Source organism: Mus musculus, chromosome 1, assembly GCF_000001635.26.
Source record: "Mus musculus strain C57BL/6J chromosome 1, GRCm38.p6 C57BL/6J".
NCBI lineage: Eukaryota > Metazoa > Chordata > Mammalia > Rodentia > Muridae > Mus > Mus musculus.
This window is the reverse complement of record NC_000067.6, coordinates 75450385-75474448: the sequence shown is the minus strand read 5'-3', so window position 1 is coordinate 75474448 and position 24064 is coordinate 75450385. Positions and strand designations below refer to the sequence as shown.

The 24064-nt window shown below is 53.5% G+C and overlaps 1 protein-coding gene and 1 long non-coding RNA gene across 4 annotated transcripts; one reads left to right on the top strand and one right to left on the bottom strand.

The window, feature by feature from the left end:
- Positions 1-108: 108 nt before the first annotated feature.
- Positions 109-23939, bottom strand: Asic4 (acid-sensing (proton-gated) ion channel family member 4). The gene is made up of 10 exons (NM_183022.3): positions 23036-23939; positions 5194-5338; positions 4965-5092; positions 4616-4778; positions 4114-4170; positions 2012-2165; positions 1536-1627; positions 1378-1457; positions 1102-1206; positions 109-930 (listed from the first exon to the last, which is right to left on the bottom strand). The coding sequence occupies exons 1-10, from the start codon at positions 23615-23617 to the stop codon at positions 817-819; spliced, it is 1620 nt and encodes a 539-aa protein (NP_898843.1). The 5' UTR covers positions 23618-23939; the 3' UTR covers positions 109-816.
- Positions 14927-18928, top strand: Gm32506. Of its 3 annotated transcripts, none has more exons than XR_865554.3 (4): positions 14927-15131; positions 17485-17589; positions 17807-17934; positions 18590-18928. It is a non-coding gene; the product is annotated as a predicted gene, 32506 (long non-coding RNA). The 3 variants fall into 3 exon arrangements; XR_373549.3 differs by having other exon boundaries at positions 17485-17618; XR_373550.3 differs by lacking the exon at positions 14927-15131 and adding an exon at positions 16871-17140 and having other exon boundaries at positions 17485-17618.
- Positions 23940-24064: the final 125 nt, after the last annotated feature.

Sequence of the window (24064 nt, the reverse complement as noted above, 5' to 3'; positions counted from 1 at the left end):
GCCCAGCCTCCAGCAAGTTCATGTGGATGCTCTCCCTCTCCCTCTCTCTGTCCCTCTCCCTCTCCCCCCACCTCTCTCTCACACACACACAGAGAAACAGACACAGAATTCTTTGTGCCTCTTTATTCCCAATTTCACCAGCACTTTATAAAACCAATCTCTAGGGAGCAAGGCCTGAGAAGGCCGCTCCCCCTCCCCCTCCCCCTATGCTCAGCCAAGGTCTGAAAGGTCTTTCCACCCACTCCCCATGAAGGGAACTTGTGGTGGGGCTGGTACAGGGGGAACTGGGAGCTGGGCCAGGCCTGCTGGGCCGCCCACTCCCCCTGCCAAGAGGGAGCTGGGCCTGGAAAGAGGGAAAGAGAACCAGCCCAGCATGCCTGGGTCCCAAGGACTTGCCTTCTGCCATTAGGGCTAGGACCCTGACTGTCCTGTGTCACCCTCCCCTGCAGTCCCACCCTTCTATGTCTGTGTCCCACCCCCACCCAGTCCCTAACTATATACAAATGTACAGAGGGGCTCTGCCAGGGTTCCACCTTCCCCCCCTCTTCCTCCCTCCCCTCCTCAGGGACCTCTAGTCTGGTCTCCAGCCCTTCCTGGATACCTGCCTGGGAGCAGGGAGTATAGACAAGAAGGACCCTTGTGCAAGGCAGCTGAGCCTGGGTCAGGGAGAGCAGGACCCTAGTCCTGGCCTCTCAGTGAGCACCACCCCTTCCCTTAGCCCTGGGCTGCCCCAGACCTTCTGTCCCAGGAATAGGAGATGTGTGGGGTCAGCGTAGAGGCCCAGTTTCATGGGTACTTTCCCCACACAGCACTGTTCTAGCAAGCAAAGTCTTCAAAGAGGCTTCCTGGGGGGCCGTGAGGGTGGTGATGGTTGGGAAGCAGGCTGCTAGCCCCCCCACCCTCAGCACGGCCCCGGCTTGGACAGGGACTCTGTAAAATGAAAAGGTGACAGATGGGACAATGGTCAAGTTGTGTACTCAAACCTCAACAACAGTACCTTTGCCTTCTCCCCTGGGGTGTCTTAGGAACTTTCAGGAAGTGGCTATGGGGAGAGGGTGATCTTCCAGGTTGCCAGGGGGGGGGTGTGGAGAGGCCACCCACCTGTTCCTTCAGCTCCTGCAGCCCCAGAGTGGAGATGCCCCCGGTGGATGTCCGCAGTGGGGTCTTGGGCCGTCGCCACACCCTCTTGAGCCGATCCCAGGAGACCTTGCAGGTCAAGGTGGGGGGTTGAAGAGGCCTCACTTATAGGACTTGTTGCCTACCAAGGCACCAGTAGGGCTCCCCATTCCTCAATCCAGCCTCTTCAGACCCAGGCCCTCAGGCACTTCTAGAACCCTGAGTCCAAGGGCCTGCACCACTCTCTCTGCCTTGTCTTACCTCATAGATGTAGTCAAGGATCTCCAGCAAGGTGAGGATGCTAGCCCCAATGAACAGGCCCATCTGTCCCCCAAGGTCCCCTGAGGAGAAAGAGGGAAGGGTCAGTAGTAACAAGCTGGGCTGATCCACACATGCGTGGAGCCAGGGTCAGGGCTTACCCAGCAGGGCTGACAGGCCATAGGCGGCTTGCTGTTCCATGGCTTCAGAAGTTAGGGCTTCGAAAAAGACATCCAGGACCAAGAAGTTCTCCCTGGGAGACATGAAATGACACCTGTGTGGGGCTGCTGGTCTGGATGCTGGCAAAGCCATCCCCAGTCAAGCTATCATCATTGAAGACTGTGCTGTGAAGCTGGCAACCTCAGGCTCCCAGAGGGAGCTAGGTCCAGCTGTTAGGTTCATGGTTTGGTAAATGGTGTCATATAAGTGGGATCTGTGCAATGGCAGGGATACACGAAGCTGTGGCCGCTCAGACTTGGACTGGGAAGGGCTTTTCTGGGTGAAACTTAGATAATGAATGGCACTCCGGGCAGGAGACCCAATATACACAAAGAGGGCAGCTCCTTCCCAGCCTCTTCTGTGCCCCAGGCCTGCGGAAGGGCTCTCTCCACAAAGCTCGTCTGCGGGCATGGCTTACCTTATATAGGTCTCATTGCGGTTGTACTTCCTTGCCAGGTATCTGGCTGAGCCCCTGTTGGGGATCTTGACCATGGAGATCTCTTTGCCGTAACGAGTCAGGTTGCAGGGTGTAGGGCAGAAGCATGGGCCCTCGGAGCCCCCACCAAGGGAGTCTGCAACACAAAGGCACCAGTTGCAGTAGGGAGAATGGCCCACAGGCACAGTGACTATGGGGACAGGCACAGAGGCTATCCTGAGTTGGCATGTCCATTTAGAAGGCCAGATCATTCACCTTCTAGAGCATGCTGATTGAGGTCCCCCTCAGACCAACTTTAAATGACCCATGACAACTGCATCTACACCTACACATCTCTCCCTCTGTCCTCAGATCCCTGGGACAAGGAGGTCCCATGGCTCAGAAGGAAGAATTAGTCAACATGGGATCTCAGACACACAAGCAATGAATTAGGGAAAGGATGCTGGGATGGCTGGGAGGGAGGATGGGTGAATGGATGGATAAGTGGGTGGGCAGAATCCACACACTTGATAAGCTAGGATGTCTCTGCTTGCCCTTTTGGTCCCCCATTTCACTCTCCCCTTGTCTTATACCCCAGGGGCTGGTCCCTGTGGTCAGGCAGGTCAGAGGGAGTTGGAGGACAGGGATCCGTGTGCACTTCTTTCCCAGTTTCTCCAGTTATCAGGCTACAGATAGGGGTTGCATTCTTCTGTGCCACACTGCTCTCAGACAGCCTCAGGTAAGAGCTCATGTTTGCTCTCCATTTCCCTCCTTTCTCTCTCCTTCCTTCCTTCCTTCCTTCCTTCCTTCCTTCCTTCCTTCCTTCCTTCCTTCCTTCCTTCCTTCCTCCCCTCCTCCTCCTCTTCCTCCTCTTCCTCCTTCTCTCTCTCTCTCTCTCTCTCTCTCTCTCTCTCTCTCTCTCTCTCTCGTTTCATGATGCCCCTTCATACCTTCAGGCCTGAGAGTGTCACCTGTTCTGTGGACTCTCACTACACCTGTGGCTCTTTTATCTAGCTGATACATCTGTTCCTTTGTTTAATGCTCTTCAGTCACACACTTCACAGGTGCAGGTGTTATTGGGGTATAGAGGAGAGCCTGGTGTGCTAGTTGGCTACCTCAGCATTTCAAATGCATCCCCAGTGGCCCATCAAATCTAGATTTCTGCAGTGAGTTCTGGTGCCCTGCTTCAAACTATCTGCTCTGCTCACTATCTCACTCGCCTTTTTACCTTGCCTTAAGTCTATGTTGGCTTCCAAGAACCTCCCTCTTCCATACTCTGCTCCCTCCCTTGACCTCTGCCTCCAGCTCTACTGACCTTTGGGTACCCTAGACAAAGCAAGCTTTCTCTAGCCACAAGGTCTCTGGGACATGGGACATGCTATCTCTTCTATATAGAACCCTTCAAACCTTGACTAATGTGTAAGTAGCTTTTCATGTAGAATCTTCCCTACCCTTCTAGACTAGGGCTACATGCCCCTCCCCAGGGCCTTATAACACCCATGAGATACCCCTATTCAAGAACTATTGTGCTGTGATAGCATCTGTCCTTAGTAAGTGTTCATGGTCAGGGCTCTTGGACCCTTAATCTCAATACCCAGAACAAGTTGAGTAAGTCTAGAGAGTCAATCAATCAATCAACAGTTAAGCATGTGGATGGATGGGTGGATGGATGGATGGCGGGTGGTGGATGAGCTGCAGCTCAGGAGAACCATGGAAAGATGGAGTTCATTTTACCCATACTGACATCCAGCAATGTATTTTTCCTAGGGCTCAGGGAGAAGTCATTTTACTTCCTCTGAGTAAGAGGCAGGGGTAGGGAGTTGCGGAGGAGAGAAGAGAGAATGTTGACTGGGAGAACAGAGATGGGCTCCACTCCCAGTCCTGGTTTTCTGTAGCATCTCCATGGTCTGCCATCACTTACCGAGTATCTGAAGCTATAGAAGCCATTAGGACCCACCCCCACCTCCCTCTGAGATATGAACAGAGCTCAACTTCAGCAAGACCTCTCCAGGACAGACTGGAAGGAGAAGTGATAAGACACAGGAGATGAGCACACAGAGGGGTGAGGAATGATGAGAGGCAGGGAAAGGGAAGGCAGCACACACCCAGTGTGTGGTCGGCACATTCAATGTAGATATTTGGTGGGCAGATGGTCTCGTTGCCTGAAAGGAGAGAAGAACAGTTCTGAGATCTACAGTCCTTTCCCTTCTCCCTCACCACACACCTGTGTAGACATCTACATGTATGCATGTTTACACATATGCATAACAGTTCAATGTATATACACACACACACGCATAAAAACAGTAAAAATGCATACATACACATATGCAGGTAATTGCACATTTGCTTACACAATCATGTTACAGTCTTCGGGTCATGCACACAGCCCCAAAACACATACCCACGAATATATATTAGCATGCACGCAAGCATGCACATCTATGCGCTCCCAAGTATACGAACCCATGTGTAAGTATCCAGACATACACATGAGCACACGCTCATGCGTGTAGATGCGTGTACATGTGGTACGCATGCATCTCTGCCTCCTGGAAGTTCGGGAGCTCAGAAGAGTGGCACCAAAGACTGGCTGGAGGTGCCCACCTGGCATGTGCACCATCCGGCAGTGGCAGCGCTGAAGCACGGCCTCCTTCTCACAGCGCAGTCGGCAGGCAGACACACTATAGGCTGAGTAGCCCTGAAGCTCAGGCTCCCTGAGCTCGCTTTCCGCCCGGCAGTTGCCCCAAGGCTGGGGCAGATAAGTTAGCTGCAGAGATGGGGCATGACAAGGTCAAGGCCAAGCGTGTCCATCAGGGCCAGTCCTCCAGTGTCAATAGCCCCAGCCAGGGCCATGGGGCTGGCAGACTGAGTATCTGCCAGGCAGATGTGGCCAGCATCCCTTTAAGCAGTGAGTTGCCCTGTGCCCAGCCTAGGCCTAGCTGGGGATGCTCACCCGCTGTTCCTGGCAGGACACAAAAGTCTGGAAGCCTGGGGACACGCCAAACCCCAGCTGGTGGATGTAGGGCGGCTCCTCCTGGCTGTGGATCTGCACCCGGATCCCTGCCTCGAATGACGTCTCGTCTGCACAGCAGAGATGAGAGGCTTCAGACCCCCCTTCAGGGGTAGAGCCGAGCCCAGGCCCCATCCCTGAGCTGGCCCTTATCCCCTTCCCGCCTGCATACTTGTCTCCCTCCATATGGGTAGGTATTCCTCCTGCTGGATGTCTAGCATGATCTCCAGGCCACTACCCATGCCGCCTGCCCTACTGGGCAGTGAACTCTGAGGATCTGCATTAAAGGTGTAACACTTCCCATAGCGAGTATAGACCTGGAGGGAGAAAGAACACAGCAGACACAGAACTCTTAATATTTTTTTGGCAGGTTTTTACTGTGTAGTTGAGATTGGATCTGCTCCTCCCCAGGGCCTTGCAGTAACCCAGAAATTCCCCTGCCCAAGATTTGCTACACTGTGTAGCTACAAGAACTCCCTGTGTAGCCGGCCTTGAATTCCCAATCCTCCTGCTTTAACCACCCAAGAGCTGGGAGTACAGAGATTCACCACCACACCAGGCTCAGAACTCTTGCTATCCTATCAATCCTGCTCTCCCTTTCCTGAGTAAAGGGTCCTCCTATTGCTACTTAGGGTCTTTTGAGTAAGGATCCTTAAAGTCTGCATCTCCCCCACTCCCAAAACAATTCTAAAATGGTCTACCTCCTCGGGCTCCCTTCATCCATTCCTTTCCTCTGTTTTCCACACAGCAGTCAAAACACTCAAACCAACCAAGTCCCCTGCCAGATTCTAGTCTCTGTAGTGCACACATCATGTTGTAAAACTCAAGTATACACAATAAAGCTTATTTTATTCTTTGTGCATGTGTGCGTGTTTACATGCGGGGGAGGCCAGAGATTAATGCCCAGTATCTCCCTCAATCATTCTCTCCGTTACTTTTGGAGACAGAACCTTCCACTGAACATGGAGATCATCCGTTTGGCTAGGCTGGCTGGCCAGTGAGCTCTAAGGATGCTCTCATCTCTGCCTCCCTAGCACTGGGATCTCTCTCTCTCTCTCTCTCTCTCTCTCTCTCTCTCTCTCTCTCTCTCTCCCCAGTGCACAGATTTTTACATGGATGTTGGAAAGCAGAGTCCTATTTCTTACACAGCAAGTCCTTCATCAACAGAGCCATCCTTCCAGCCCCAACAAAAGTTATTTTTAAGTGAAACTAAACAGTGACAGCTTCTCGTTTCCTAGAGAATAAAGTCAGACACTTTCCTTAGCGTTAAAGTCGCCCTTCAGTGTGGCCCTGGCCCTCTTCCTCCCTCCCTTTCCACTCCTGACTCTGTGACTCAAACATCCAATCCTTGTGTTCACCTCTGGCCTTAGTTGTTGCTCCGTCTCTGGGAGCGGCAGAGCCAGCTGTCCTGCTTCCCCTGTAAGCCTCAGACCTTGCTCCTCCGCTCATCTACCCATTTTACTGCCCATTGCCCACGTCCCCCACTGGAGAGCAAGCTGTACAGAAGCAGGGGGCCTGAATGTTGTTCCATGCATTTGTCCCATCGTGGGGACACCTTATAAACCTTTACTATCTAAAGCCCGGCTCATGTCTCCACGACCAGCATTCTCTCCAAAGGACACCAGATGGCGCTGGTGTCCCAAAGATGAAGGCACGGGCCCGGACTGGGGATTTTCGTGACTGCCTGGAGTCACTGAACAGCTGGAGTGGGAGAGCTACTGAGAAAGAAAGAGGCGGATTCTAGTCGTTGCTCCTCCACCCCTCCCAACTCACCCCACAGGGATGTGGCCCTGGGTCAAACCCATCACAGGCAGAGCCAGCGAGGGGTCCGTGAGCTCCAACATTATCCCCACCCCTTTTCTTGGCAACGTGTTCACACTGTAAAAGCTGGGAAAGGAACCTGAAGTGACTTGGAGGGAAAAGATCTCCTTAGACTTGGCTGCAGCGGGAAAGTGAGAGCCAGAGGCTGAGCAGAGGGTGGGACTGGGACATGGAGTTCTGAAGCAACCTAAGGGGAACACCAGGGACACTTTGAGGGTAAGGTTCTGTCCTCCCTCCTCTGGTGAGTTGGTTACTTGCAGCTTCACCAACCTTTCTTCTACACACACACACCTCCTCCCCAGTACAGCCTTTACCCAAACTGATTTCTGAAACAACAACAAAATACGCATAGCAGGCACCTTGACATTTACAAAACATGAAAACATCCACTGCTACGCTGTGTCATCCACCCGGTGCCTCTGACTTCAGGTGTGTTTGACGACCTTGGTTCCAGAGAAGGAAACTGAGCTCAGAGAGGTGAGGTGACTCTAATGAAGCCGCACAGCTTCAGAGTGGAAGGCTAAGCTCCCCGATACTCCCATCATTCATTGTTAGCATCCTTCCAACCCAAACCTACCCAGCTTCTGCCTCAGGATGGAAAAAGACGGACTGTGCCTCACACTGGAACTTCTTTCCTTGGTTCCTCTTTCCCTTCAGCTCCATTCTTCAGCCCCATCCTCCCAAGGTCATTTGTCTTTCCCTTCCTCACCAGTCCTTCACAGCTTCTGGGTTCTAGTCTCATCCCAACCCCATCTCCGCCTGTACCCTCCATCACTGCATGTCCCTGAGAGCAGGAGTGGGCATCACAGACATCTTAGAGCATGTTAGGCCGGGTGCTCAGTCTAATGGAATCATCACAACTGCCCCCAAGGGCAGTATTACTATCCTCATTCCATAGACGAGGAGACAGAAGCTCAGAGAACTGGACCAGTTTGCAGAGGTCTCCAAGATCGGTGCTCCTCAAATGCCAATTTGTACCCAGATCCCCTTTGTAACGTGCTGGTTCTGGTTTAATACATGGAAGTAGACGGACTCCTGAGAATGAAATTCTGCTTTTTTTACAAATCTGCTGATCTGTGGACTGCACAGTAAGTAGAAAGTTCTAGATGAACAAGGAAGGCATGGTGGCACAAGCCTGTAATCCCAGAAGCTCTGGACCAATGCAAGAGGACTAGAATTCATGGCCTGTCTGGGCTGCAAACTGAGTTCAAGGTTAGCTCTAGCCACTTAGTGAACCTGTCTCAGAAAGTAGAGGGTCATGGGTCTAGCTCAGAGGTGGAGGGATTGCCTATGTTGGGGAAGTCCTAGGTTCCATGTCTGGTGCTGAAACTGAGAATAACTAGAGGCCAAACCAGAGTCAAGCAAGACAGCTTGGGCCTAGTCACGGGCTCTCAAGACATGCCTGGAGAGAGAGGAACCTGAAGTACACGGGATGCAAACCTCCTGGATCTCTAGCGGTGTGGGAAAGGCAGATACAGGAAACATACAAGTGAGTGCCCAACATCCTCCTGTTTCAGGCCGAGAAGATGCTGGAATCCATTCCTGCCAACTCAGCCTGTTTGGAGTGCATGCTTGAGTTGAGAGGCTAAATGAGGCCCAAGCGACGTGAGGGAACCCCGGGTTTGTGTTGCTCACATGACTGTGTCTGCCACGGCCTCCAAAGCTTAGCCTCACTCACAAGTTTTCAACTCCCTGAAGCCTCGAGTCCTACTTCCTGCTTAGCAGAACAAGGGGCAGAGAACAGGAGAAAGGCATCATCAGACATCCTCTTTTTTGTCCCAGGTCAAATCTTTCTTTCTTCCTTCCTTTCTTTCTTTCCTTCTTTCTTTCTTTCTTTCTTTCTTTCTTTCTTTCTTTCTTTCTTTCTTTCTTTCTTTCTTTCTGTCTTTTTCTCTCTCTCTCTCTCTCTCTCCTTCTTTCTTTCTTCTTTCCTTTTAGAATTTCACACATGAGTACGTGTCTCGGGCCCTTTGAGAAGTGCCTTTGATAGATCTTCTCCTTGAACCCTTTCACACAAGCCCCATGAGGTGATCACTGTTGCCCCCTGGGACGGATGAAGTGATTGATGCTCAGAAAGGGAAAGTGGCTAAGCGTGCACAGCGAGCGAAGAGCTGCAGAGATTTGGACAGGGTGGAACGCTGTATACAGCATAATCAGGACTTACGAGATACCTGCTGCGGGCTCAGTGGATGAAAGATGGTTGGAGGCTCCTAGCCCTTGGTGGAACTGCACTGTAGATGTATGTTATGTTTCAGTGTGTGCACACAGACACATGCTATTGGGCAGTGCGAGCCCCCTACAGGGTGGAACTTAGCCCTGACTTGGGAGTTGATTACCTGGCAAATGTGCAGGTGAAGTATACTGGAGAAGGGACAATGCGTGACATAGACAGTGAGTGAAAGTAGCCCAGGTCCAAAGGACACTCTATGGAGACTGGACAGGCCAGACTGGCAGGACTGGGCCACCTGCACAGCTTGGGTCAGGCCCCACTGCTGAGAAGAGCAGGTCGTTGCCCTGGAGACAGTCTTTGGCCCAGGCAGTGATGGTGGAGCCAGCCACCGGCTCCTAAGTGGTACAATTCTGGTGGCAGCACAGCCCAGAGCTTCTTCCATGGAGACGGCACGACTGTTCAGCCACAAGGTCCCACTGGCTGTCCACTCCTCCCTCCCCTGGAAGGATGTGTATACAAGAGTTGGGAGCCTAGAGGCCCAATCATAGAGAACCAAGACGTGTTCTGATGGTGGCAGGGTCATCTCCAGATAACCTCAGCTTCTAAGCTCTGCCCATGGGGCCTTGATCCTATCATAGCCCTAACACCTTCTCTCTATCTCAGCTTCTGATCCCGTGCTACCTGCCCTCGCTGGAGCATGTGACTTTAGAACTTCCTTGAGCTGAAGGTGAACGGCCACCCTAGGACCCTCTGCCAGCTTCCTTTAGCCAGCCCTTGACTGGTTCTTCTCCAACTCTATCTCTCCCTGCAGCGCTGGCCTGAATCACTGCTTGTTTCCTGTTCTAGGTCTGTCTCCTGACTGCTTCTGTAGATCCCTGGGTCTACATTTTCTGGATGCCCAACCAGTTATGCCTCCAGACTCAGTTTCTCTGCTCCTAGCCCTTGGCTAGCCTGTTTATCAATCTGCATCCCTTTCTCTCCCAAAGCCTAGATGCTGTCTGCTTTCTTTGTCCCTTGTCCCCCGTACCTCCATCCTATTTGCTTTCCTCTCTGTCCATCTTCCATGTAAGTATTCAGTTTCTACATCTTGTCTTTCTCCTAGATTTTACTATAGGCCCAAGGTTGCCCCGATGTCCTCCCTGTTCCCTCTCCCTCCCCATCTGCCCGAGACAATGATCAGGAGCTGGGAGAGATCTGTCCAGAGCTTGCTTTCCTGAGCGATGGCTTCTCTCTCAGCCCTCTGAGCTCCATCCATCCACAGTTCCCATTTCCCAAGATAGCTCTCCCTGCCTGGCTGCTGGCTCCCCTACCCCCACCTCACCCCCAGCCCTCCCTAGCTCTTCTTCCTCCCTATAGACACAGAGCCCACAGGGTTAATAGCCAATTAGTAGGGCCAGGGCTCAGCTATGTGGGAGAAGGCCCTGGGCCTCTGGGAGATAAGAAGCAGCCAGAAGCAGCAAGGACCAGGCAGCTAATCCCACAGCTAATCTGCAGCTTGGGCTTTATCTCCACTGCCTTCTGGGCACCCAGCTTCTGCCAAGACCCCAGTACCTCCCGCCTAGCTACTTCTCTGTGGATGGGAGCCCCTCTCCTTTATCCCTCTGCCCTACTCTGTGAGGTCCACCCCTATACCTCCTTCTTAGGTGCCCCGGAATGGACTCCCCTTCACCCCGCAGTACCCTGAAATCCACTGTATACCAATAGAAGGCGTTGGATTCATCTTCATCCAGCCATGACTAGCATCTAAGGTGGGAGCGCTCCTAAGCCATGAGTTTACTCAAGGGTGACCCAGGTTGCATCCCCCCTCTCACCTCTCCAGGGGCAGAGGAAGAAACTCAGCACTAATTTCTTGGATATCTGTGTTGGTCAGAAGCTTGGGGTCATGCAGACCAACCCCCAACCCCATGCCCCATTGTACAACGGCTAAATCAAAAACCTGTGAGATCTCAGCTCCCCATCCAAGAGCACACAAATAATAAGATTCCGCGTCACAACCCATCCTGCCTCCCCAGCCAGTGTCAGAATTCTTTACTAATTTTGTCCCCTCCCTGGGAGTCAGTAGACACTAAGTCTAGCTGCCTGTAACCTGCATTAGTGATGTTTTTGATGTTTCTGGGCCTCAGTTTTTTTTTTTTTCTTCTGTCAAATGGAATCTTCTAGAAAATTTCCACCTGACTTGCTTCTGGGGGTAGTTGTAAGTCTTGAAGGGAAAAAAAAAGAGTAGCAAGCCCCAAAGCAAGCACCTGTAGTCCCAGATACTTAGGAGTCCAAGGCAGGAGGATTGCTTCAGCCCTGGAATTTAGAGCAACATAGTGAGCTCCCCTTAAGTCAGCAAACATTTGTAAAGTGAGATCATATCCATGACTCCCCAGCATCAGTCTGAGATGCTGGAATAAAAGCCACAGAACATAGGAGAAGGGACAGAGTTTGGAGCCTGACAAAGCAGTGTTCAAATCCTGCCTCTTCCACCAATCTTAATAAACAGCCTGAGACACTACATCAAGAGCTGGGTGCCTGACAGTCTCTTTAGGCCTTGGTTTGTTCCTCCACAAAAGGCAACAGCAATTCCTCCCCCTCAGGTTAGGACTGCAGATCAGAGATAAACTCCAGAGTGATGTATGGCCTCCCTGCCACAGCAGGCGGGCACTCAGCAGGGGAGCAGGGGCTGACCTAGGGAAGAGAGCATCCAGAACAACACTGCACAGCACACACAGCACAGCACACACAGCACAGCACAGCACACACAGCACACACAGCACAGCACAGCACAGCACAGCACAGCACAGCACAGCACAGCACAGCACAGCACACACAGCACAGCATAGCACACACAGCACACACAGCACACATAGCACAGCACAGCACACACAGCACAGCACAGCACACACAGCACAGCACACAAAGCACACACAGCACACACAGCACACACAGCACACATAGCACAGCACAGCACACACAGCACAGCACACATAGCACACACAGCACACACAGCACACATAGCACAGCACAGCACAGCACACACAGCACAGCACAGCACAGCACAGCACAGCACAGCACAGCTCAGCACAGCACAGCACAGCCCAGCACAGCACAGCACAACACACATAGCACAGCACAGCACAGCACAACATAGCAAAGCACAGCACAGCACAGCATAGCACAGCACACACAGCACAGCACAGCACACACAGCACAGCACACATAGCACACATAGCACACACAGCACACATAGCACAGCACAACACACATAGCACAGCACAGCACAGCACAGCACAGCACAGCTCAGCACAGCACAGCACAGCACACACAGCACAGCACACACAGCACAGCACAGCTCAGCACAGCACAGCACAGCATAGCACAGTTCAGCACAGCACAGCACAGCACACATAGCACAGCACAGCACAGCACAGCACAGCACAGCACAGCACAGCACAGCACAGCACAGCACAGCACACATAGCACAGCACAGCACAGCACAGCACAGCACACACAGCACAGCAAAGCACAGCACAGCACAGCACAGCACAGCTCAGCACAGCACAGCACAGCACAGCACAGCACAGCTCAGCACAGCACAGCACAGCACAGCACAGCACAGCACAGCTCAGCACATCACACACAGCACAGCACAGCACAGCACAGCACAGCACAGCACAGCACAGCACAGCTCAGCACAGCAAAGCACAGCACAGCACACACAGCACAGCACACACAGCACACACAGCACAGCATAGCACACACAGCACAGCACACACAGCACAGCACAGCCCAGCACAGCCCAGCACAGCCCAGCACAGCACAGCTCAGCACAGCAAAGCACAGTACAGCACAGCACAGCACAGCTCAGCACAGCACAGCACAGAACACACAGCACACACAGCACACATAGCACAGCACAACACACATAACACAGCACAGCACACATAGCACAGCACAGCACAGCACAGCCCAGCACAGCACAGCTCAGCACAGCAAAGCACAGTACAGCACAGCACAGCACAGCACAGCATAGCACACACAGCACAGCACACACAGCACAGCACAGCACAGCACAGCACAGCACAGCCCAGCACAGCACAGCTCAGCACAGCAAAGCACAGTACAGCACAGCACAGCACAGCACAGCACAGCACAGCACAGCACACACAGCACACATAGCACAGCACAACACACATAGCACAGCACAGCACAGCACAGCATAGCACAGCACACACAGCACAGCACAGCACAGCACAGCACACACAGCACAGCACACACAGCACACATAGCACAGCACAACACACATAGCACAGCAAAGCACACATAGCACAGCACAGCACAGCACAGCACAGCACACACAGCACAGCACAGCACAGCACAGCACAGCACAGCACAGCTCAGCACAGCACACACAGCACAGCACAGCACAGCACAGCACAGCACAGCACAGCACAGCACAGCTCAGCACAGCACAGCACAGCACAGCACAGCACAGCACACACAGCACAGCACACACAGCACAGCACAGCACAGCACAGCACACACAGCACACATAGCACAGCACAACACACATAGCACAGCACAGCACAGCACAGCACAGCACAGCATAGCACAGCACACACAGCACAGCACAGCACAGCACAGCACACACAGCACAGCACACATAGCACAGCACAACACACATAGCACAGCACAGCATAGCACAGCACACACAGCACAGCACACACAGCACAGCACACACAGCACAGCACACACAGCACAGCACAGCACAGCACAGCTCAGCACAGCACAGCACAGCACAGCACAGCACAGCACAGCACAGCACAGCACAGCATAGCACAGCACGTCGATTTTCACACGGTATCCTGCCTCTTCCTAAAGATATCTGCCCTTGGCGGGTGATCAGCACGGAGCTCTTTCAGAGCACAGCTCACAGGCTCTGAGATGTGGCTCTCCCAGCAGATGGAAAGCTCAGCCTGGCTTACCTCCAGGACTTGTTTTTATCGAGGTCTGTGTGATTCAGACCTCTTTGATCCTCCATTTTTCATCTGTGAAATGGGAATAGAATCAGGTACCCTTCGAAGTTGTCATGAGAAAGGAGATAACTACATAACACTTTAGCAACAGCAATAGCAATTTTCTGAATGTTTGCTCTGAATCAAGCAGGAATGTGAGTACTTTACATAGATGAACTCTTTAATGCTGGAGGAAGAAATGATAGAAGCTATTCTTTTTTTAAAGATTTATTTATCTATTTATTTATTTTATGTATATGAGTACACTGTAGCTGTACAGATGGTTGTGAGCCTTCATGTGGTTGTTGGGAATTGAATTTTAGGACCTCTGCTCACTCTGATTGGCCTCGCTCGCTCTGTCCCTGCTCCCTCCCGCCAAAAGATTTATTATTATATGTAAGTACACTGTAGCTGTCTTCAGACACATCAGAGGAGGGCATCATATCTCATTATGGGTAGTTGTGAGCCACCATGTGGTTGCTGGGATTTGAACTCAGGACCTTCAGAAGAGCAGTCAGTGTTCTTACCCGCTGAGCCATCTCGCCAGCCCCAGATAGAAGCTATCCTTATTGTCCCATTTCACAGGTGAGATAGTGGAGGCACAGAGAGGGTAAGACGCTGCCAAGGTCACAGGCTGTAGCAGAGCAGAGAATGGTGGGTGTTGGGATAGCCCATGTGTCAAGCAGTATTCCTTACACCTTTACAATGTTTCAGGCACTGTGTCTGACACAGGGGATACATCCCAGAACAAAACAGTCTTCCTCAACGAGTTTGCTGTGGGATGTGGAGGCATGAGTTCATTTAAAACCCTGAGCACCTACACCATGTGCCAGGCATACTCAAAGTGCCAGGTCTACAAGAAGGAACAGAACACAAACGTAACAATCACACAAATAGATACTACTGGCTGTGCTCCATGCTGTGCTGGAGAGCCCAGCCAAGGCAGCTGCTGCGGCTGCAACAGGAGTTTGCTTCCGGTTGGAGGGAGAGGGATAGCCTCTTTTGAGTAAGCTGGCTGGCCCACTCCCCAGGAAGAAAATCGGATGGACCACGTGTTCTTAGCGCCCAGTTCTCCGTGCCCAGTGCCACCCACGTACTTTTCCAGGAGCCTTCTTCCCTAAGGTGGGTCTGGAAATGGCGGTAGTGTTGGTTCAAACGTAAGCACGAGAGCCCTGGTGGATGCGAAGGAGGAGCTGGCTAAGGTCCAGTAGCCAGAGCATGTGAGAAATTGTGGAAGTAGAAGTATGGAATTGGGAGCTCGGGTTGTTTTCCAAGTAGAAGAGGGAGGGACTCCGGGACCCAGGTAAACAGTTACACCTGTTCCCGAGCAGCCATTGCCTAAGCGTTAGACCCCAGAAAGAATTTTGCAAGCGATAAATGTTTTTAATCAGTAACTAAGTCTTTCCCTGGCATCCCCATCGCCTGATGCAAACAAAGCTGTTGAAGAGTTTAGCACTCACAGTTGGTGGGCGGGAGTTTTCAATTCCAACAAGACTTGGGGAGACTTGGAGTAGGAGAGAGAGAGAGAGAGAGAGAGAGAGAGAGAGAGAGAGAGAGAGAGAGAGAGAGAGGAGGGTGTCCATCCATCCGTCTAGTCGACGAGTGGGTGGGCTCCTATCAGGAACCCCCTGCACTAGGCTCACTTTGGCAGCACAGGCCTAGCTGCCCGCCCCGCACTGCAAGGCCGCACCCACGGGCAACGCTTCCCGCTGGCTGCCTCGCCTGCGGGGCAGGCATCCATCACCGAGCAGCGCCCTCCCTCTGTCTCCTCCGGGCTCCTCGGCTCTCCTCCCTGGGTTCGCCTCATTTGCATTCCCTCGGCTCCGGCTCCTCGGCAAAGTGACCTCCGTGCACACAGCAGCGCCAGAGGCTTCCACCGCGGAGGGAGACACTGTCGCCCGCCGCCCGCCGCCCGCTGAGGCCGGGGAGGAGATTAGAGGGGCGGGAGCAGGGACAGCGCTGACCGGTGTACACTGAGCTCTGTCTGGACCAGAGCTGGGTGTGGCCAGTGAGCCTGGGAACTACCAAAAGGCCTGGTGCTGAGGCAGCACTGAAGGACTTGAGTCAGATTTGAACCCGTGACCTTAGTCTCTAGCCCTGCTAAAGTGAAATGTGGAAGTCACTCACCCCGAGGTCTGGGGAGCTCTGCCCTAGAAATGAAACCTCCTTTTGAAACCAGCGGCCCCTTAACATCCCAACCTCCACTCGCATCCCCGCTAAGGAGAAGCCTACTCCACTGTGCAGTCGCCCAGGAGTCTCCAGCCCTCCCCAGGGTCTGTCCAGTCCCTTGTCCCCACTCCCCTGGCCAGCCAAGCTGCCTCCCCCGCCCCCCGCTTGGTATTTACACCTTTCACACATTTGTAAGCTATTATCCTGTCCACGCTTAGTCACCGCTGAGCCAAGCGCCACGGATTTAGCTCCTTTAATCTTTCCTCCTAAATCAATCCTCCATTTCCCCTTAATCATCCCGTGGCTCCTCTCTGAACTCTCGCTGCTGCCTCGCCTGCCGCAGCCTATGCCTATCTCTCTGGAACTGCTCCCCCCACCCCCAGCCCCAAGCGGTGTCCCAAGGGCACCGTGAACATTTAGGGGATGGACTGGATATTCTGTCCTGCTACCGCCCCCCCTCCAGTCTCTCCCCCCCCCCCCCCGCCCCCTGCTCGGGAGCCAAGGGAAGACACGCAAGGCATCCCTGCCATTTCTGGAAGACACACAGCATTAGAACTTTGCTGTTCTCAGTCTGAGGCTCTCAGCTTTCCTGCCTCCTCCCACTGCACAGGGGGGTGGAATAGGGTGCTCTGAAGAGCCTAAGCCTCTGTCATGGCCCACCAAACACAAAAATAATGACAACAAAACGCATAACAAGTCTCCTAGATGAGGGCTTTTCCCCACTGCCCATGAAGCTGGCTGTCCCACCTCCTTGACCTAGCTGCTCCTGTGGATACAGGAGAGCCAGGAAGTGTGTGTGTGTGTGTGTGTGTGTGTGTGTGTGTGTGTGTGTGTGTATGGGGGGAGTTGCTGTCCTTTCTCCTCCTTAGCCTCCGTCCCCACTTCTCTCCCTGTCCAGGGCTGCATCCAGTAGCCTAGAGGCTGGACTTTCTTTGAGATCTCTAGGATCCTTTTGCCTCCAGGTTTGATCCTTTCTACCCCTCAATCCTGACCTGGACCTCGTAACCCTGCTCTCAACCACAAGAGGGGGCAGGTTCCTCCTGGAAACCCAAGGGCAGGGATGGGGGTTCGGGAAGGAGGCCAGGAGAGGTACCGTATGGGGGCCATTTCTTCAGATGCTAATCAGCATCTTCCAGCAGTGCGAGAAGCTGGGCTGATAATGAGCCCAGCTCGGGGCTGATTCCTGATTAATGAAGAGGCTACAGGGCTTCTTGAGTGGGGCCGGGTGGGGCATGTCTCTCACGACCCTCCCCACTGCCCTTGAAGACCAGCCCTCTGTGACGATTTTCCCTGTTCTTCCTTTCAGGCAAACTACCTTAATCCGATCCACCATCCTCACTGCCAATGCGGCCAGACCGAGAGCGCCCCCTCTAGGAGGACTCGAGGAGCAGCAGCCAGTACAAAGCAAGAGGTGTGCTTTACCCACCTGGGTTCTACAGTGTAAGTTGCAGGCAGTCTACAGGATGGTTAAACTCTGGGAACCTTTTTTATTGAAATAAACTAGATTTGGAGCTTCTTTTGACACCTTGGAAGACTACCGACATCCTCACGGGGGCAACAATTGGTTAGAACTGAGGTGGAGACCCGACCCTTTGCCACAGATGGTCTCATTAACTTTTCCCTCCTAGGCAGGAGCAGCCTTCATCCAGATGTTCACTAAATGTGCTCAAGGGTCACACCTCAGGACACAATTGGACTGTAGGGGAAGAGGACTGCCTGGGGGATTCAGGCAGAGTTAATAAAGTTGATCTGGAAGGTAAGAGGCCTGAACAAACATTAGAAGAAATGCCCCCCCCCACCCCCTGCTTCTAGAGTCAAGGGTTATAGGAAAGGTCTGGAGTTGGGAGGTGTGCATGGATGGAGTCGCCCCTTTGATTGACAGTGGCAGTGGGTTAGAGATTGAGCCTGCTAATATTGGCTGATCTACAGCGCTAGACAAGACCAGGGACCAAGGAGGAGACAAATGGAAAGAGGAGATTGCTGAAAAGCCCCAAACTGGGCACCAGGGCAACCAGAGTAGCTCAGGGCTTACATCAAGTCCTCATTGCCTCAGAGCTGTCCTGGGTATCGGATAGGGAGGGCTGTGAAGGGAGGGGGAGGGCAGGGGGGGACTGCCCAGCTGGAAGAGGCCTTGTCTAATTGTGCCTGATTAGTAGAGAGGAAGAGAACAGGGCTAGTGATTAATAGTCACGGCAGTCACCAGCGTGCGGGGAAGGAGGACTGGGAGGGGGAGGGAAGCCTGGGAGCCAAGGGGGAATGGAGAGAGTAAGGTGCCCATGGAGCCTTGGCCTCCTGCCCTTCTAGGGGCTGTCTGTACCCTTGATCTTGTGTGTGGGGGGCTACAACGAGGAGCTGGGACCTTCCCCTACCTCCTAAGGGAATCCCTCCTCCTTTCTGCTTCAATTTTCCAGGCAGGGGCATGGAAGAGAAGAGAGCAAGGTCATGCCTGCCTCTGGGAAAAGTAGTATCTGTGTGATTCACATGATGCTTTGGACACCCCAAAGCCTCCAACTGTCCCCAGCTTAACCTGGGGCCTCGGCTTGACTTTGTCATACCCTACAAAACACCATCGTTTAGTCCTCCCTGTAATCCTAGCCCTGACTCAGCCAGGCAATCTGAACCTTAGTCACCAGTATGGTGTCCAAGATAACATGCACTGGTTGCACATGCCAAATCACATTTTAAATGCTCAACAGCCATGCATGGCTAGTGACTACCTTGTTGGAAAATACAGACGAAGGATGTCTCCATCTTTGCAAAAGGTTTGTCACCTAGCACTGATATATATATATATATATATATATATATATATATATATATATATATATATCATATATGTGTGTGTGTGTGTGCGCGCGCGCTTGCTTGGGAAGTCAGTAACCACACGATGGACAGCAAAGGTCTAAGGGACGACCGGAGGATAGAAAGCAGCATTGCTCCAGAGCAGGGATCAGAAGCCATCAGATGATACTGAGGACAGTGAGATAAAAGATGGCCCAGAGCTGCTGCGGTGGCATTTCTGACAACTGGCACTTGCAAAGTACACATTGTGTGCATGTCAGGCAGTGTACTAAACTCTTCTCAGGCATCTTATCCTCAAAGCCACCCCAGAGACAATGTAATACACAAATGGATGTTCATAAAAGCATTTTGGTTTCCTCGAGGCCACATGACAGAATAGAACTGAGGTACAAGTCCACATGGTCAGACAGGTCGGTCAGACAGCTCCAGAACTCACGCCTATGTCCTGTCCCCTGAGGAGAGGAGATGCTTGGCTTTTAGAGCTGCCTACCACCTTTGCATTTGTACGGAGCAAGCGAGCAAGCATGGAGGCTAGGGAGAGAGCTAGGAGAGAGCTACTGCCTCCTACCAAGCTGACTGAGAGTGAGCTATGATGGGGGGAGGAAGAGAGCCAGCGCTTGAAACATAGTTGGGGGATAGTGGGAACAAAGAGGAAGGGAGAGCCCCCTACAGTGTCAGGTGAAGGGAGTGATGGGGGAAAGTATGAGGTGCGAGTGGGAGAGGGCTCCTGTGAGCTGACTGGAGGAGAGAAGGGAAGAGAAGAGCTGGGGGCCCGAGGGAAGACAGTGGGGGGTGGGAAAGGCCATAGTAGGCTTCTTCAGAACCCCTGACTCTCTTTCTCTCCTCTCCAAACTGCACTCTGTCTCCCTCATCCTTTAAGCCTCCCTAGCCCTCTTTTAGCCCAGAGTGGCCTCTCTCTCTGAACTCAGGCTCTAACCATCTACGCACCTCATCTGGCAATTAATCCTGGCACCTTATGACATCGCTTGCATGGCTGATTAACTCTTGCATGGTTGCTTAAGCTTTTGAGGATCCCTGTCCCTCTTCCACCATGAGACTGAAGGCATCTTGAGGACAGGGCTTGAGGACAACGGCTTCCCTTCTCTGCTGTCCCCCACAGGTCCTAGCAAGGAGCCTAGCGTGTATCGGTCCACAGACCAGCCTTTTGAGTGCCTGGCTAGGAATAAATGAAAGGATATTTGGGAGTGTGGTGTGGTGTGTGTGTGTGTGTGTGTGTGTGTGTGAGAGAGAGAGAGAGAGAGAGAGAGAGAGAGAGAGAGAGAGAGAGAGAGAGAGAGATCTCAGTGGCACCAGAAGCAAGAGTGGCTGCTTAGGGGACTGGGGGAGGGCACATTACCCAGAGTAAAAATAGGCTGGAAAATGTGACATTTATTAACTTGGATTCCGGAGGAAAGGTCACAGCAGAGTGGGGAGTGGGAAGGAGGAAACAGGGAAGGCAACAGAAAACACAGAATAGTCCCTTACTGAAGCTTGTCTGTCACCATCACTGGCCATTTCCCTGTCGCCCACTCCCTGGCAGGTGCTACCTCAACCAGCTCACATCTTCATCACCTCACCAAAACCCTTCAAATCCCCATCATGAACCCCAACACCCTCACCGCAGAGCTGAGTTATGGACTTCATGTCCTCACCAGAGGCCTCCAGTCTCACCCGGGCAACACATTCAATCTTCACCAACACCATGGCTCTCAGTCCAGTTCCTGACTGTCCCAGACTCAACCGAGTACTCTAGGTCCAGGAAGAATTTATATGCAGCAGGTGGGGGGCAGGGTGTGAGCAGGAGGTTATGGGTCCAGGCTAGGGTGGGCATGGGGGTGTAGGAATCTCAAAGGGGAATTCTGTCCCCCAAGGCTTGCTTTGTCCCTCTTGCACTGATGTCCCTAGAACAGCCCCACAGCACAGCCCCACCAGCTTCCCCTCTGTCTCTCTGTCTCTCTGTCTCTCTGTCTCTGTCCCTGTCTCTCTCTGTATCTGTACCCCCCCCCCCCCCCAGGATACCAAAGGACCTAGGGAAAGCTATCCTCGCCCTTCCTCTTCCCCATCCATCTCCCAGGATTCCAAGAACTTTGGTCAAGCTTTGATCAAGGGAATCCCTGCCCCTGTATTCTCTGGACACCTCTTATCCTAAGAGAAACCCTTTGTCACCTTCCCTTCACTTTCTAAGTGCCCTCCATCTCTCCTCCATTGATTTGTGTCATCGGTGCCCTTCCCCTTTCCTGCCCACCCCAACTGGAGCTAAGACACAAACTCAGGGACACAAAGACCCCATTGATTTCTGCCCCAGCAGCACCTGCTGAGACTGAGTTCCTCACCACCCCCATCACAGAGGGGTGAGGCCACAAGGCAGGAGTCCCATGGATTCCCAAGAGCCACACTCACTTCACACATCACACCGCTCTTAGCTCTGGTCTTGGAGAGCAGTGTTCTATTTTCCTAGAAGTCAGAGCGTGTAGCTAGCTAGACAACAGACTGCTATTCCCTAATTCCACTCCTGGTACAATCTTCCTTCCCTCCTGCCCCTCTCTTTATGTTAATTCCTCCCACCAAACCCACCCACACAAGCCAAAGCAAGAGGCCCTAGACACTGCGGATGTGGTGGGGCCAGGAACCTGGCTGATACGTGTTCCCTGGTAACACCGAGGCAGGGAGAGGAAGAGCTTATGGGTGAGGAGCTAGGCTCTCAGGAAGGAACGTACCCATTGCTGCTGGTGGCTGGGTGTGAACAGGCACCTCGGTGCCACTATACATCTGCTCATGTACCAGCCAATAGCCACAAGGATGAGAACACACACACACAGAGGCATCGACTGGGGACAAACTCAAGCACACTGTGAATCATAGCTTGTGAGTGTGTGTGATAAACCTGACAGCATCCTAGACACATCCCCCACGCTCATATACCTGATGGCGGGAGGTGTGCAAGGAGAGCAGGCAGGGCTGGCACTTCACTCCTGCTGAGGGCACATGTGTTTGTGTTCACATACACGGGGATGATGGTGCTAGTGGTCTCTGCCTGGAGAACGGTGGGCAGAAGTTGGGGTAGGTTGGTGTCAGGAGCTGGGATGACATCCCCAGCGTGACCCCCATCCTTGGCAGCTATGAACCTGGGTACAGGCATGGAATGAGTAGCTCTCTGGATATGTGGGTGTGCAGGTGTGCATGAATGTAGTGACAGGGACACTAGGCGTGCATGGCAGGGAGTGTGCAAGGAAACCATGTCCCTAAGTGTGTGTATCTGTGTGCCAGCTCTGAGGATGAGTTATGTACAGAGAGGGAATGAGTGATTCCCAGTGTGAGAGCCAGAGCCAGGCAATGGAGCAGCAGGAACAGGGACCAGAGGGGGTGGGGGCACTGGCAAGCAGGACCGACCAGGGGGAGCATGAAAGAGGGGTGTGTGAGAACAGCTGTGAAGGGCTGAGTGTGTGTGTGTGTGTGTGTGTGTGTGTGTGTGTGTGTGTGTGTGAAAGACACAGAGACGAAAGAGACTGGCATCCAAGATACACGAAGACCATCTCCAACCAGCTGGCTGGCCGGGCCAGCTCCCCAGAAGGCAGCCCTTCTCCCCCCGCCCCCCTCCAGTTCTTCCTTAGACAGGGACACCTCTCCCCTCTAGCAACCCTCTCCCTGTCACTTTGATTTGGTGGGAAGAAGAATCCAGTAGCCCCCGAAGAAAAGGAGAACAAGAACAAAGTGGGGCTCAGTCTGTCTGGCCTTGGGATGAAGACCAGCTTCAGGGCCCTGAGTCCATCCCGAGGAATAGCCCTGGCCCCTGAACCTTGAACACTGCAGCAGCAGCAGCAGCAGCAGCAGAAGAGGAGGAGAAGGAGCTGTGCCACGGGGTAAGCCCTTCTGAGCATCCACTGCTCCTGGACTGAGGAGCCAGAGGGAAACACCAGCTGAGGGAGACACGAGGCCCGCCTCTGGTGGCAGAAGGAAGGGAAGCCCTGTTGAGGATACCCTCACGTACTACCCTCCACCCCCCACCTTAGCTTCTGGCCACCCCAGGTTCAGGTGGCCCAGCTGGTAGAACTCACCACAGAGAAGTTGCTGGCGGAGCAGTGGTGCCCACTGAAGTTGCAGCTCTTGAGCATGTCAGCAAGCTGGTGGCCAGTGCGGTTGAGGATGTCTACCATGTCAGGCTCTGGATAGCGAAGGCCAGCTGCACGGTGCCCGTCCCGGTCTTTGGGGGGCAGCCCTGTCAGATTGGCCAGGTGGAAGATATCAGCATCGCTGAGTGCCGAGTGCCGGAAGCGGTTGATGTTGCAGAGGGTGACAGCCGGAAAACCCGCCACTGGGGCTGGGGCAGCAGGGTCCATGGCTACCAGGTGAGGCCGGGTCAGGTAGCCCCTGGCCAGGCTGGCTGCCTGGTACAGAAAGGCAGCCAGTGAGGTGAGTAGGGCCAGTGCCCACAGGGTTCTGCGCAGTCCATGGGGGCCAGGGCCACAGGCCCGGCCCAGCCCATGCAGAGTGCTGGTGCTGGCAAAGGTGGCCAGGTCCCGAGGGGCTGCTGGCCCCTGAGCAGCCCCCAGGAGGCTCTGTTCATCCCCTGCCTCCTTCTCCTTGGGTTTTGCATCCTCCTCAGCAAATTTGATTTTGCACACAATCTCGATCGGCATCTGTCCCCGGCTGCTGGGACTGGCCAGAGCCTCACTGCTACTGTCCCTCCCTGGACAGCAGCCCTGGTGCCCTCCGGAGTGGTGGTGGCGGCAGCGGCTGCTCTTCTAAACTCAGGGCAACCAGGAGGAGGACGGGGACAGGGTGGGGGCCCGAGGTGGGGGCGTCACTCCCACTCCCAGCAGCTCCGCAGCCCCGGCGCTGCCTCTGCCGCTGCTGCCTCTGCTGCCGCTTGTCTCTCTCCTCGATCGTCTCCTTGTGGCTTCCCTTATCAGCACCCGCACAGCTGTCAGCCCCTGCGTGTGTCCCTGCGAGCAAGCGAGTGAGCGAGGGAGCAAGCGCTGCTCCGCCACGCCGCGCAGCCCCAGCCGCTCCGCTCAGCATGTGCTCTGGAGCCCACCCCGTGCTTAATAATTCAGGACATGTCAACAGCGTTTCACCGTCGGGCA

What these genes read in the sequence shown, in the direction of transcription:
- Asic4 (NM_183022.3), bottom strand. Translation starts at nt 23,617, where the DNA reads ATGCCGATCGAGATTGTGTGCAAAATCAAATTTGCTGAGGAGGATGCA. An exon ending in ATGTGCCGACCACACACTGG is followed by an intron (nt 2,166 to 4,113) that starts GTGTGTGCTGCC and finishes TTTGTGTTGCAG; the next exon opens with ACTCCCTTGGTGGGGGCTCC. An exon ending in TGGCCTGTCAGCCCTGCTGG is followed by an intron (nt 1,458 to 1,535) that starts GTAAGCCCTGAC and finishes CTTTCTCCTCAG; the next exon opens with GGGACCTTGGGGGACAGATG.